The following is a 16549-nucleotide window of genomic DNA, read 5'->3' on the forward strand; positions in this document are numbered from 1 at the left end:
GTTTATCTTTGGTCACACTGATTTCGTAATTTAAATTAAAAAGCTGTTTACGGTATCTTCAACACTTACATATCCTTTAAAGTACATCGTACTTAAGCGGTCAAATAGTTTGCCAATTCAGAATGTAGAATTTTAATGCAGCAAATGACGCCGTAAAATTAATACAAATTTCTATATTAGTTCCAAGAAACTTTTTAAATGTAACAAGCTATAAATTCCATGAAGGCCGCAAAAATTCAAAGCCCCCAGTCATTACAGTAATTTGAGGCCAGAAAGGTTCTGGCCAAAACGAGGGGTGGAGGGGAAGCCACGTAACATGCAAACAGCATTTAAAACTTGTCTCCAAAACTTCCGACCACCCGCAGAAAAACCCGGCCAGAAAACTTTTGTTGTCATTTCAACAAAAATGGCGACGTTTTCTGCAAGTTGTAGGCCCCCGGGGGATGCTACTTACAACAACCAGAGAGAAAGGAATTAAACTTTTATGACTGCCCCCGAGAAGAAGTCAGCACACACATAGTGCACTGAGAAAAACCAGGCAAGAGTTTAGAAAATTGTTCTTTCTTAGGACTGCTGAAAGCGCAAAAAAACTTTTCTTTCGAATGAAATGTATTTTACATTGGGTCACCCAAAGACAAAGAATAGATCAAAGTTGAAATCATATAACACTTTTTATATTAAGTAGATACTTTGCATATGTAAATGTTACAGATAAACAATGTATTAACTTTTCTTGGGCATTCATTATTATTTTAATATTTTTATTTTGTACCAATTTAAGCCTTATAAACATAACGTTTAAAATCGCTGTGCCACATCAGATCGCAGTCAGACATAAGTTTAGCAGGAACCGCCTACAACAACTGCCCGCCTTAAAAAAGTTGTACAATAGTTTTGCTGGGTGCTTGGCAAAAAGTTTGCTCCGCATAATTCTGGCAAATGTAAATATTTTGTAGGAGCGCGTCTACAAATGTGTGTTGCCGGAAAACTAATGCGACTTTCGGGGCCCACTGTCGGGCTTGTTAATAAGTTGAACATGTTTTAATTTACATGCTCACGCTGGGCTCGGGTTGCCATTCATTCATTCAGTCAGTGCCATATTATTTGCGACCGGCAAATCACTACTTGGATGTCGTCAAGTTTTCAGGCAGTCTCGACTGAAAGTTGCCCTTGGGAGTTGCCGACTTTCGGGGCAGTGTTATTTTGACTGGCATAAATTTAATCAAATTTGTGGCATGTGCCAAATGGGCGCTTTCCCTTTTAATAGCAGCCATGTTGCTGCAACTCTCGAAAAAATGTTGACAGTGTCTGAATAAATGACTCTATGTGATTGACTGTGCTAAATCAGCACTCACAAACAAAAGGCAACTCCCGAAAAGATAAAATCGTATAGTAGGATTACAATTTTGAGCTTGTAGATTTAAAGTATCCACATTATGCCATTTGTTTATGCGTAATTTTGACTTCCATTTTGTTTAAATGAAAATTAAAATTAATTAAAACTTTATATAAAACTGGGTAGCTACTTTAAAGAAAGCTTCTGCATACTTGTCTCTACTTTTTAATATTAAATTAAATATATATTAGCTTTGTTTATTGTTTATTCGTATACTTTATATTTGTGTGCGGAACTCGCTTTCACAGTTTTCGCAAATAAAGTTTAGTTGACACACCGAAAATGTAGAACAATTTGTTGATATTCGAATTGGTGCTATTGAAATTCATTCTCAAGTATGCGCACACAATATTGAATTGCTTGTTTTATGGCACACATTTTCACACCCAAAACAAAATCAATGAACAAAAAAAGTATCAAAATAAAAGCAGGAGACGATGAGGAAAACTGTGTCTGAAAACAGCCTTCAGCAACCAAAAAGTAGGTGAAATCAATATCCTCAACTCATTTTGCTTGGCCTGCTGGCAGCCGCATTGTCGTCGTAGTTTCTAGACTTTTCCCAACCTTAGAGAAACCCTTTCATTTCCTGCTCCCCAAACAATGCCACTTGGGTTCGATGAAAGATGCTGCAGAAATCTAGTTCATTTCAGTTTATCGCAGTTCTAGCGAGGAAATTTCATTTCGTTGAGCTTCAAGTTTAGTGTCGTCCATTGTTATACACCAAGTACATTCATTCAAGTACAGCAAATTCTGGTCAAGGGGCATTATTTAGCTGTGCTCTCGAAATATATTGCTTCGGAAAACTAAAATAAAAACTCAGGTCTGTTTAATACATATTTTAACAATGCACTCGTGCAGATTCATTGTTTGCTGTATTTTTAGAAATTTTTTTAATTTTCTGCTGCCAATTGTTGAGTTTAAAGTGTTTATCCCAAAAAATTCCTGATCTTCATCAGTTTATTTTCCGTCAGATTTGTTCGTGCTTTTTGTTTCCACTCTTTATCGATTTAATAAATTGCAGAGCCACTGGGTCTTCAATATAAGGTTCATTGGGCTTTTGGTCCGTGGAAATGTTTCGCCGAGCTCTGAGTTATCCAGGTGACACAGTTACGGTCACGTAAGTTTTCCTTTTCTATCATTATTTTTTCGTCATTTATTTTTTCACTTTATGGCCAAGCTGCTGGTCCCCTTAACTCCTGAACCGAAGTTGTCCCAGAGCTGTTTTCCCCGTCCTTCTGGCTTTAGGTGGCGAGTGCATTTTCGGTTTCGTAGTTTATTACTTTCGCCTAAGTTTTTCTTTCCGTCCCATTTTTATGTTTTCGATTCTGCGAAACTTTTAGCTCGTACAAATGAATGAAACTGGTTGAATTTTTTCGATATTTTTTCAGACCTCCATCGCTTCCTGTAGTTTTAAAAAGCTTGTTAAACTGTTGCCAGCAATATAAGGTTTAAGTGATGTCGGTAGATTACACAAACATGTTCGGGGTTTCGAAAAAAAAAGCACAAAAAGTTGGTAACTTCTAACAGCAAAGGCTCCATAAGTGAATTGAATAATTCAGTTGACAGACAAGATATAAATGGGAATTTCAGGTTATGCTGGGAAAAACAGGAAAATGTTTTGCCAAAATTGATTAGACAAAAGTCAATTGGCTCAAATACCAATTAAAGTTCCTGTGGTCAGTCGCAGAAACTTGATTTTCCACTTAGTATTTGTCTCAAATTGCACGAGTGAGTAGGCAAATACACTCGTAAATGCAAAAAGTCATTTAAACTTCTAGTTCTCGGGGTGGCAACTTCCTCAAATGGCATGAAAAGAAAGTTTTCGAATAGTTCCTCGGCGAGTTGAAAATGTTAAAGTTTCAATTCTGTACGCAGCTGGAGCAAAGCTGGCAATTCCAACATAAATGAGCCATCTAATCTCGAGTAATCTGTGGCTCTATATTGTTAATAAACCCAACGGATGAATTCTTGGCATTTAAAATATTGCACGTACTTTGCGAATATATTAGATGGAACCAACCGCAGGAAACAAAGCAAAATGTCAAAAAACGAAGGAGAGATGAAATTATGATTTCGTCATGCAAAATGCGGCTAAACACTCATAAATAAAAAACATAAAAGCTCATAAAAGAAATATGAATGCGTCTGTGGGAGCGGGAAAGTATGAAGTTATCACGTGACTCCTTACGCACATTGCACGCCATAAATTACAAAGTACTTTGCCCGCCAAAACTCAATTTACATTCATGTACACAACACCCAAACACACACGGGCTCCGCTCACCCACACAAATGCCCTTTGCTTCCTCGCTGATAAGCCCGAAATGAATGGGAGGAGCACACGGAAAATGCGACTGGAAAATGCTTCAGGAAAGCGGGGAAGCTGGGGAAAACCCAGTGGCAGGCAAGTGTGAAGAAAAAATTGTTGCATTAAATTAGGCGCACACAGAGAGTGGAAAACTTTACGATGCGTCACTTGGCCCACGCCACACTTAAATGCCGATAAATCATTAAAAGAAAAAATAAGGGAAAGCTCTGCGAAGACGAACCGAAACGAGTCAAATGCAAATGGAAAACGTTGCTGGCAACAGTGCTTGATATGCCCTTTTTCTTCGCTTTTTGCTGAACTTTTACAACCCACAAAATACGATTTTTATTGCCTTGGCCCCGTGGCAGCTTCTGGCACTTCATAAAAATGTAAAATATTATGATGCCCACGGACACGTTCACTCAAAACGCATTGTGCGAGATCCGCTCGATTTTTTCTCACTCTTGCCGCGTCGAAAAAGGGAAAATCCAGGCGAGTATGATAATTTCTTTCGAAATGTCAGCTAAAATGTTACTTATGGGAATCATTGGCCTTTCGGGTTTCTTTAACGGTGCACTTATCCCAGCACCTGTTAGCCCTACAAGTAGCTCCACCTGCCATTTGCAAGCTAGTTAAACTCATGTAGGGACTTAATGTGAGCCAGCGTTACACACGGCGTATACGTAATAAATGGTTCTGCGGGCCAGAGGAGCCGATCTTTCGCTGGGTGCCTGGGTTGCGGCCAGAAACAGAACCCGACCACTTAATCTTAATGCATTCTACCGCTTAACCCTTGCATCGGCTTAACTCCGGCTCAAGCCAGCCAGCCGACGTTTTGCATACGAGAGCTCAGGTGAGAGTGCATTTTAACGAAACCAATATGCGGCAGACACATGACTTCTAAAAAAGAATTGTGGGTAAAAACGAAAGCCCTTAAATGCGTAGCACACCGCGGAAAAATGGTACAGTAAAACAAATATTTCCATTTAAGGAGGCACTAAATAAATATATATTCCATTTTAGCATGAACATGATCTATGTGCAATTTTGCAATGATAAAAGACACAAAAGAATCGGATTCCAAGAATAAGAGGCTTTCAAACTATTATTCGAAACAGAAATTCCCCGACAGCGTCCTTTTAGGGCACGGCTTTTATTATTTAAATTAGGTGGGTATTTTCCCCAAGTGTGGAGCTGCAACGGGATGATAAGGGGGCTGGATGGGCGGAAGAAAAATGTCTGGACCAGAAGGGAGACTGGATGTGGCTCCTGGCCCTGAATGTTGTTGCAAATTGAAATATGCAATTTGTCGTGAGAGATTTTGTGTGGCTTTGCCGCTGACTACGACTGCAAGTCCTGCTGTGCTGGGTCCGCTTTTCCCTTGCCAGCTCCCCCTCTGCTTCCGTTTCCATACCCTTTTCAATTTCAACGTATTATCGGTTAACAACATTATGTCAGCGTTCAGGCGTAAAACTGCTTAAGAAAATTGCGGACTGGGAAAAAATGGCGAATAGAAATTGGTTGGAAGTCGTTTTGAAATCGAAGCAAGTGCTTCGCCACCTTAACAGTTTTCCCTTTTCTGATTTTCCCTGCACCCATTGCAATTTAGGTGGAATCTGCCACATAATTGCGTTCCAGTTACATTTTGTGCACAGTTCTCAAACGCGCTTACTTTTCTGCATTTATTGCAGCGCCGTAAATGTGTCATACATTGTGCCGGGACACCAGGGCGTATGCATAATATGCACCCTATTTACACTCGGGCTTTCTTATTCGCATTTTATGCTGCATTTTAACGACTCCGTGCGCCTTGTGCCACCCATGGGGAAAAGTCCGCACATAATTGATGGCCTGCACATGGCAAGCTCATCAATAACTAACATGACGTATGTGTTATAAACAAATAAGCACAAAAACTCATCCATCGTCGGCATCATCAATATCCGCTAGATGCGGCGGGAAATTGTCAAAATATTAATGGCCATCAAGTAGTTCGATCTCCCTGTTGTAGCAAATTTATGTCTATTGCTACAACTATTCGAGAGCGTTCTTCCCCTGCCGTTTTTCCTGCCATCTTTGATTGATAAATTTTCTTTTACGGTTGCCATTCTTTCTGCTGTTTGCCTGGCCATTTTCTTCTTATGGCTTCGTTAGTAAATTATGGCCACTTCCGCTTTTGCTGTCTAATAAACTGAGCCGTCATATGTTGTGCGTAAGTGTGTGCGCGATGGCTTACTTATGGGATCCTGCCATCCTGCCGAACTTCACTTTTGTTTGGCCACCGAAAACAAATTGACGTAAGTCGTGTGTAATTTATAATGAAATATTATATACGCTCGTTTGGCAGTTAGGCAGTCAAGTGTGCGGGAGGTAATAAATGACAATGTGTGGTGTGATATCTGGCCTGCTTTTCGTGTTTCTGTTTCTTTGAGTGGCGAGTGAGAGAGTATTCATGTAGGCAATTTAATGCGTGTTTTCCTGGAATCATGAAGCGAAATCTCTAAAAACGATTTGACAGTTGATTTTGATTATGCAATCGATTAAGTCCATTTAAAGGCAGTTCATAGAATTCCCAATTGTAAAAGTATGGGGGATTTAGGAGGTTTAGTAAGCCCAACGCACGGGCTTCATGAATTCATGCAAGACTAATCAACTGAAAACATTGGCTGGCCCCAAAAGTTCTGTAAATTACTCTGGGCAAAGAAAACTCAACGTTTTATTATACCCAATGTAAAATGTAAAGAACACATTTACGGCGCAAATAACACTGCTCATTTGATTACCCGCAAAACTATCAAAATGCAATTTTGTTTGCACTAAAACTAAGATTAGTTGGCGTGCAGTTCGCAATGCAAGGCGGGCAGGAAATCTTAGGAAATATTTTTTGTTGCACATATTAGGCGAATCCCCAAAATACGTAAGTCAACTGTTCACTTATCCGGTCGACTGAAGCCAACAGCTCAGATTTTTGTGTGTTTGCAAACATGCCGCTACAAATTCGTGGCTATGTGTCTAATGCACTGCTGGCATGCAAAATGGCAGTCAGAATAACGCCCTGTAATTAGACTATGACACGCTAAGTGCACGAACACAGGGACGTAAGCTAGGAGTTTAGGAAGGTCCTTCGGGGAAATGTCTTGGGGGAAATGCTTCAAGTGCATGCAATGAAAGTTACTTTCCGCTTTCTTTCCAGGGACTGTGTGCCATTTGCAAGCTCTATTTGCTTAGACTGGCACATTTTCCATTTCAATTTGGTCACCAGCCCTCGCAACTCTGCCCGGAAAAGTGTTATTTTGTAAAGCCTTCCAAACGGATACCCGAAAAAGTTGGAGGCGTAAGAAGCCAATTATGAACTTTGACTTATCAATTTCTTGGGAAATGACCGCACACACTAAAATGGTCAAATTCTGTTGGTCAAATTTAATGCGCAATTTAAATTCAATGCCTTGGGTTCTTACTACATGTATAGCTCACTTTCGAGGGTCAAGTGGCCATTGAAAAGGTGAACTCTCTTCGACCATTTCCCCGAGATGTGACAAATTTTTCATGCATATTTTATACGTTGGCTTTGAGTGTTCCACGGCCCTAACAGTGTATGTGTGATTGGTTGTGTGCACATGGGAAACTTTGTGTGAGTGACCCCGGGATGGAAAAACAAAAATACACATTTTCCAAGGTGGCTGTGGGTGGCGCTTGGGCTTTTTCCAGCGGGGTTATAAATATGGTTGGCGCTTTAAAAGCGCAATTTTCTGTGTCAATATTGAATATTTAAATTTGTATAAAGGGGAAATATATATACAATCCAACACACCAAGCATCGAATATTAAGTGCTCTTCAATGGCCCGAAACTAAAAATAAACATTTTAGTTTTCCGTTGAATAAAAAATTAATTACATGCTGTGCTTTGAAAAGTAGTGTAAGGTGTAGTTATAACTAACAAAAAACAGTGATCCACAACTTCAAAAACTTTAATTTATAATTATTTAATTAATTAATTCTATTAGTGTTTATTGTTCATTTTCTATTTTAAAAAAATGCCCACGTGTTTTATGAAACTAGAAAAGCCCATCTAGCGAACAAGTATTATCCTTCTACAAAAACTGCAACGGATTTATATGATAATATATCCGAAAACGTAAAAACGAAAATGCCAGAAGTGTCATGCAACATTGTTTCATAACTGTGAGAGGCAGAGGAAAAGTGGAAAAATGTCACACACACGCGCACATTTATACTCAAATGGCGGCCATCAGCAGAGACTTTGCTTTTCATACATATTGTAGATTTATTGATAGCGCTCCACGTTCACACAACCAAATACGCAAGCCCATGAGCAGAACGCATCTGCACAGAGAAAAATTCAGGAAACTTCAATTTTTTTTTTTTTTAATAACTAATTCTAGATATTAGAATTATTAATTCTAGATATTATAAATATTTCTATTTAATTCTATTTATTAAGGTTTCAAAAGGAATCGTTCAGTAATTCCTCTGAACTTAACCTAATGTGTGATAAAGATAAATGAGACCAAGTGGTATCTTAATTATAAAGTACAAAAGAAAGAAAAATCTAGTCTAGTTATCAATTACTTAAAATGTAATATGTTATATTATCCTCCGGGTAAGGAGATCGCTGGGGTGTACCCTCTTCAGTCTTCGGAGGGAGATGGGATCAGCTAGGATAGTTGCTAGTCGGTTCGGGTGGGCCATAAGCCTGTCGGCATAACTTCAATATGCAGCAATCAATTCATTTAGATAAGAACATTATAACTGAAACTTAATAAATCTTGCTACGTCTGGCTGGCTGTTTTTAATTTATTTAGAAAGTGATATAGTATTCTCCCAGTGTAAAGAGTCAGAACGACACACATAAACTTGTACACATACACAATCAACATAAACGCTTTCAGTTAAAGTCAATATGTAGTCAAGCGCTTCGTTTATAACACAGAGTTGACAAAAGTTTCCGACGCCCTTTTTCTGTCAGCCGCTTTTTTTCTGCTCATATTTATGGCTTTCCATCGTCACTTGTAGGTAGTTATTCCAGAGTTATTGTAGAAGCTTGTATACTTGTATGTTGGCAAAGCCTAGGAAATTGCAATCGCAAGCAGCAAATACAATCAGCAACGCAAACGCAGACACAATCCCAAGGGACGAGTTACTATCTGTCTCGACGAAGGAGTTACGCAAAATGAGCGATTTGATGTATGTACTTATGTCCTGGGAATCCCCTGATGGGAATCGATTTGTGGGTCCTTGTTTAAGCCCTGATTGCAGGACGACTAGCTGACTAGATGCAAGAATGGTTACTTATTACTAATTGGAAAGCTTTAGAAACGGAAGATTCTATAACTGTAGTACTAGCATTGAATGCACTATGGTACTTGGCTGATATGGAAGGTTGCTTAGCATAATTATATTATAATTATAAATAAAAATGCAAATTTGTTTCTTTTGCTCGTTAAGCTCTTCCCCAGTATCATTTATATTCAAACCAAATTTATGAATTCAGCTGTTATTTTTGTAGAAATTTCTTAAGTTTGCAATTAAAATGGCTTTTAAATTAGTATTTGAAAAGTTTTTTCCAAATATTTGTGGCTTTTAAAAGCACTCAGCCTTCGTCACGAAGTGTGTCAGAATTTTCAAAATTCCAGTTCCCTCTACGGAACTACGGATTAAAATTTCAAGATTGTGCTTGCTCTGCATTGACAAATCAAGCCAACGCTTAAAGACATGCAAATGCTGATGGAAATCTTTGAGAACTTGACACTAAATGGTACGCAGGGGCTGGGGAAATAATAAATGTAATTTCGAAATTTTCCGTTTCCCACTCACTCTCGTTGCGTTTGGCAATTGTGTCTGGCGTAGGAAAATGAGAAAAGTAACCTCATTCTGGTCTTTGTCTGACTCGATTCGCCCTCCCACCGACAATCTCGTCCAGCTGCAATATTTGTTGTGCCAAGTTTACGGGCAGCAGACAAAGTAAAAAGTTTACTTGTTTTTCCTTCCTTTTTTCAGCTCTGCAGTTTCTTTTCCTTTGGCCGCTTCATTCCGTGTTAATTCGGCTACTGTGTAGCAGAATGGGTCTTGCCTCTATTGTTGGCATTCATATGCATAACTCTTACATCGGCAGAGTTTCAGACGAAAAAAAGTTAAGAAGAACTTCATTTCCGCGTGCGAACAGGAACACGCACCAGGCGGCTCTCGTTTCGATTTCCGGTTCCGCTTTCGGGACCGACTGACTTGTGCCGCCGTTTGCGTGTGGAATGTGGCACGCACTCGGGCACACATCAATGCCCCGTCCCCTTTCACGTCCCAGGCCTCATTATTAATGTATATTCGATGGGTTTGGATCTCCCAATTCGATGGGTTAGGGGATAAGGAGAGGATTGGTTATAATCGAAATGGTTACACAGAAACTTAAGTTCAAGATAAAATCATTCTTTAAGTTTCAAATTGTCATATTTTTTCCGTACACTTCCATTTGGTTCGAGTGTCACATATTTAGGGCACTTTTCAGACGAAAACCAATATTGTGTGCCTATACTTATCCCAATGACCCACTTCGCTTGCGTACAGTGCTCATGATAAATATTTGTTTATTTTCTGGTTTACGCAATCAAACAAGCTTTCGGCAACTCTCGATTGGCTTATTGGATTCAGTCGAAACCATAGACACAAAGGAAATATTTCATTATGAATTCAGGCAGCAGAGCTGCGATGGATTTATGGAAAACATGAATGCAACTGTTTCCATTTCCAAATATATAGGGGTCAAGAATACATTTATCAATTGGTCAATGGGCAAGAAAGCCCTCTCATAATGCGCTATTAAGTGAGCCTTGAAAAGCTTAATCACATGGAAATGCTAGAGATTAGAAATTATGACATTCATTTTTCACCAATCCCCGATTAAGGGGATAGCGGCCATTTCTCAGTGGGCAAACAAAAGTCAGTTAAGCACAAAATATGGCCAGCATTCAAACAGCTGATAAACTTGAAATCTACACACGAACGAGCAAGCCAGATGAGGGTTCAAAACCCGGAGGGGCACGGTTTTAGGGGGATAAAAAGCCCAATGGACTTTTGCCTGGAAAAGCGGCAAATCATGCTTAATGTGGCATTTGTATGTTTATTTTTTTATTTTTATACATTTTCCTTCTACGCTTTTCTCACAAGCGAGAACAAGCCGAGGACTTAAAAGGGAACGCCGAAGGACACGGCAACAACAATAATGCCGTAAAAAGGCAGCAAATAAAATAAAATAAGACGAGATGCGATGCGAAGCGATGGGAAAGGGTCCAAATGAAGAGCAGGGCCAGGAGCAGGACGCAGGCAAAGCAATGGCGATGGCATGGAGCAAATAAAAACCACAGAGGCGAGAAAGGACTTCACTAAGCAGCGGCCCAAAGCAGAGAAAAGCTAAGATGATATAAATTTTATTGTCATGTCCAAGTAGATTAAACTAGCTGCATATCCGTCCGAGTCCAGAGTCCCGAGTTCCGGCTCGTCGAATCCCGTGAACGGAGCTCAAAAAGTAGCTACCAAAAAGGCACAAGAGATTTATGTGCTTATTTGTGCGCCCGTATGCGTCTGTGTTTCTCTGTGTGGTGAGGATAATAAAAGTATATTTTTCACTTTTAACGCAGCAAATTCATATTAGGACATTTAGGGACTCGTGTTCCACACAAAAAGAGCTGCACAATCTTTCATCCTTATGACATTCAGCCGTGCAGTAAGACTCTAAACGCTTTGCGGTATAATTTCTGGCAAGTCTGAATGAGAGAATAAAATCTTTAGCCTTATATTATTGTGTGGCCATCCGAATCGTGTGGGCAGAATTGTATTTTTTTTAATTTCCACCCACCTTTTCCAACAATGATCGATTATAAATTTAGCTCACCTTTTTTGCCTAACTCGCAACTCACTTCGACATTAGCCGCCAAAAATAAATAATGATTTATTCATCTCGAAGCCCTTCTGACAGTTGGGCAAACCAAGGCAAAAAACGGAGGCTTCGGCTCATTAAGATAAACTGTAAAAAATTTACATATTCTCCTCCGGTTTTCTTTTCCACTTTTTTTTAAACGATTTATTATGAAATGCCCAAGGTCCTTGATTGGATGAGTTTGTTATCCCTTGTAAGTATGTCCTTATATCTGTTGCCTTTGCTGTGCGCAAAAAGTTGTCCTGTTTTCCAGAGACTGCTTATCCAATTATCAAAACCAGACATTTAATTTTCCCTTTTACTGGCGCTTGCCCTCGACAAATTGCTCGTTCAATTAGCTGCCCTTGAAGATGAGCATTGCACTCGAGAAACGTACACAATTTCCAATTCAATTTAGGTCCGCGTCTCAAGTTTCGGCGCAAACAATTTATCATAATTTCCCAAAGAAGTAAATGAGAAAAAATGAAAACTCTTGCAACTCAGCAGAGTTGGCACGCCTTCATCGGCAGAGACCTTTCCTGCCATCTGCTGTCGAAGACAAATTGCAGGTAAAATGTAAATTCTTTCATACTTGAGCGAATCTTTATTTATTCTATAGGTATTTACTTTTATTCATTTTTCATGCCGAGACAAGGCGACATTTTCCTTATCGGCTAGCCGAAAAAGTGAACCGTTGTTATAGCAATATAAACTCATCTAATTGGACACTCCTAATGCAAATTGGACACTCCTAATATATACCTATAAATGATATATACTAGTATATAGAGGAATGTATGAAATATATATTCTTTATAAGAAATAAAAAATCTATAAAATTCAAAAACTTTCATTTCTTTACAGGACTGATAAAATGACAAATTTATAAAGTAAATTAATCAAACTTTGAGCCGGCAGTCATTGTTTTGTTTGATTATGCTAAATATACAATTATACAATCTTGAATTACGTTGCAACTACAAATGTCAAAAAGCCATGAAAATATATCTAAATTTCATTAAGTTGGGAGAGGGAGCTCAGCAAATACATTAAGTATACGCCCCGACGAAATGTAAGTTAATTGAAAGCCAGCGGCGAAATCAAGGCAACTGTCTCCTCAAATGATGGACGACTGTCTTGGTGGAGGAACTGGCTGACAGACTGAGACAGTCGCTCTGCGGCTGAACCTCCATTGCCGTCGAGCAGTATATTAAATTTAGCTCTTAACGCGGTGATAGACAATCAAATTTACTTCGATTCGCAGTGCACTCTTCGACTCCTCCGACTGACAGGTGCCGCGCTATTTGAGTTGCCAGAGTTGGCTCAGTAGTTGGCCCAGTTGGCTCAGTTAGCTGAGATAACTGACTGCCGCTGATGGTTCCCATTAAGTCCCAGTTACACGTCCGGATTCCCCCCGGCCAATGCTCCTTTGGGTTTTAATTAAAATGTAATTTACTACCCTGTCGAACGGCGGCGGCTTCGTTGGAGTTCGCTGCCGTTGCATTTCCCAGTGGCCAACTGAAGTTGACTGGCAGACTGACGTATAGACATCCAGACAGATCGATACAAAAGAACTGAATATTTAAGGAGCATTCAGATTCAACCAGAGTCGATTTTCCCAAGAACTGAATAAAACTTAACTGAATATTAAAGAACTCTATAGTCGATTCCCTCGACTACCAGATGAGTGGTGCCTGCCTTTCTAACGACATTTAAAGTATTTGAAGGTTGTGGGATTATATTAATGTTCCATGACCCTCAAAACCAATTTAATTCCAAAAACACTTTCTTAATAAACAAAATGAACAAATAAATGAATATTTTAATGGATATGTTGAAGTTTTAGTGCGTAAATTCAAATAAACTTGTACTTGTTTACAAAACCGACTGAGCTAAGACAAGTCTCCAGTGGGCATTTCATACCACACTGAACTCGATTTATAAGATGAAATTTAATGGATCCCCAACTACTTTCACTCTTTTACAGCTCAAAAAGCATAACAGCTGCAGACAAATGTGGCAAATCGCTTTGGATTTGCTCCAGACATACTTTTAGGCATAAATTTGGCCACTTTGCATTCGGGACCGAGGACCTTCGTTTCGGCTTAGCGTATTTTTTCTTACGGAATTTGAAAAATGCTCAAGCATTTGTCCATTTGCGTGCAGCACAAGCACAAAAAATATTAAAACCCCCTTAAAAAAAATCCGAAAAAAAAGATATTTTAAACTTCACCAAGGCTGACCCTTTTCTGGCGATGGCCTTAGGGATTAACGGAGGAAAGAAAAATTGAGGCGAGTTTCCCCCGGCCAGCCGGCTGCCAATTTATTCAAATGCCTTGCAAAGTGCTAAATAAACAAGACTCAGTCCCCCGACACGGTCATGTCATTTTTCTCGGTTTTAGCTGGGTGCAAGAAAAAAAATATATAGCACACTTATTTGGTGTTAGCCAAAAGCCCCTTTCGCCCCCGCACTCACCTTGTATGGGCACATAAATATTTAGATAGAGGCAGTCCTCTGATTGATTCTGCAGATAGGGCAGCAATCGCTTCAGATACTCCAGTCTGCCCTTGGGCATCCGTTCCAGGGCCGCCGTCTCGTTGTGAATGTCCGGCAATCTCTGCGGGCAAACCGGGCTGAATCTGCAAAATCGAAAAAGATTTGAGTGCCCAGCTTGTCAAAGGAGAAACTTTCCATCATGGCATTTCGCTCGTTGTTAAAAAAGGTTTCCTCACCCCGAAAAATAAAAAAAAAACAAGCGAAAAAAGTTTTTGGTAAATAGGCTTATTTTTATGCCCGGCCTCGAATGTCGTTATAAATAGATTAATTTGCCGGAATTGTGTAATCTTTGAGCGATTTTTTCAGGGGGGCATGTAATGACTTGAAGAGAGCCGGAGTCAAAGTCAACTTTGTGATTGTCTTTTGGCCATAACAACTTTTAGATTTGAACGCAAAGTTTGCGTTTTAATTTGTTTTTGTCAACTCGTCTCCTTTCCATTTCTTCGCTTCTACATTTTTCTCCTTTTGGCCGAGGCTTATTTTCGATCTTGGTAAATTGGTTTTCGATTTGGCTCTTATCGTTCGATTTTCCCCATTGGCAAATCTCCCTTTGTGTGTGCACTTGTGCAATTACTGATTTCCTCCCTCTATTCCCACAAACTGGCCATGCAAATGCCAGAAGCGTACTCTTTTTTTGGCCTTGCGCTCATTTATGAATCTGGTGGGATTCGAAATACACTGATAGAAAATTTAGGCATATAATTAATAATAGAACATAAAGTGTGCTTATCGAAGGACAATAGTTTAACTAAACAATAGACTGATATTTATTTTATGCCTGATTATTAAAATAAGTTTTAATCTCTGAAAAATTTTTGAATAATACATCTTCAAAATAACATAGTTTTATTTCTCAATAATATGCATTAAAATTGATTTAATCGAATAGAAAAAGTTCTATAACTTGGAATAAATAAATATTTTTCACCAGTGTTCCAGGGCTTAGATTCTGACATTTGCTTTTAGCTAGCAGTGTTATTATTTGTTTTTAATCTGATCTATGTGTGGAAGAGTTATACACATACGTCCATGTTGAGCCCACCTGTGTTCCATACATTCCCGTGAAAGACAGGTGCTGCATAGGTAAAATTACGCTCGAATTCGTGATGGCAGTTGAAGATTTGTGCCAGTACAGGCTTTTAAAGGATTGGCAATCAAACGAAAGGGAAACTGTGGCCACTAATGAATTAAGGCCGATACGATTTGTCTGGCGAAAGCCCTCAATTCCACTCATCAGGCCTTTGTGGCCGTCAGAGCTCCTCCTAATTTGCAGTTGAGTGCTGGGATCCCTTAAAGTAGGTGGCTTAACTCATTAACCGACACAACTCCTGTTGGCCACCAAATTGTCATAAAGCGAAAATCAATAGTAGCATTTAAGAGAGAGTTGCTGCTGCCCATTATGAGGCTTCCTCTTCCAGTCATCCAAAAATGCATTAACATTAATGACATTGCGAAACGAGAATTTATTTTATTTAATTTCCTTAACTTTATTTTGTCGTTTGCCCTTTTATCTTTGTTATTACCGCCCACTCTGCTTTTTGTTTACCATGGGGAGTATATTTAATTTTTGGTTTTTATGGCATTCCAAACGCCTCGCAGAAAATTGGGAATCTACTTGGAAGTGACCCTCAGTGGGTCGCCAGTTAATGGACGCTTGTGGTGGCCATGCGATTGCCATAATAATCATTAATTTTATGGCAAAACAATAAGGCAGGTAATAAAAGTTTCATTTTCGGGCTCCATTCTCCCTTCGCCTTTTTTTTTTAATGTTGCAGACATGGTGTCAACCTCGGAACCCTGCAGCCATATGAACGGGAGCTGGAGCAGCTTGGATGAGCAGAAAATATTAAAAATAATGAAAGTGAAAAGTTTTTACGGCAACTCTCTCGTAGTTGTAGTGGCTGCCAGTGCCTGCCAGTGGTCCAGGGGACAGGTAACGAAATCCAGCTCCATCCTCCCCAGTTCGAGGTCATAAAAGCCACATTTTGCCTTTTTAATGTTGCCCCCCTGGCAAACGAATGGCGCACACTTCTCAAGTGGCAAGCGATCTTGTTTATGCCACTTTGCAACCGCTGAACTTTCGCAGATAAGAACGGGTGGTGGCACGCAATACAGGTGGTGCAGGTGGGTTATATATCTATGTGTATGTAGTCTGCTGGAGGGGAGTGGTTGAGTGGCGCTAATAAAGCGGGTGCCGCAATTAAGGTCAGGGTGAGTTCTTCTCGCCATCGATGCTGCATTTGCAAATGGCAGGGCATTAAAAACTTGATAATTACTTGTAGATTCCACAGACAGCTGTGGGGGCGAATAATCATGTTTCCCGGTGGGGCAATTTACTTTAGAATCATCCTATGCTTTAC

At 39.6% G+C, this 16549-nt stretch overlaps 1 protein-coding gene across 1 annotated transcript in view; it reads right to left on the bottom strand.

Annotated features, from left to right (window-relative positions):
- Nucleotides 1–16549, bottom strand: part of LOC117144281 (neuroligin-3) — a 70128-nt gene that overhangs the window by 12801 nt on the left and 40778 nt on the right. Inside the window, exon 4 of the mRNA XM_033309383.1 lies at nt 14109–14272. Coding sequence (XP_033165274.1) covers nt 14109–14272 — 164 coding nt within the window. The remainder of the gene's footprint in view (nt 1–14108; nt 14273–16549) is intronic.

This window comes from Drosophila mauritiana, chromosome 3R, assembly GCF_004382145.1.
Source record: "Drosophila mauritiana strain mau12 chromosome 3R, ASM438214v1, whole genome shotgun sequence".
Taxonomy (NCBI): Eukaryota; Metazoa; Arthropoda; class Insecta; order Diptera; family Drosophilidae; genus Drosophila; species Drosophila mauritiana.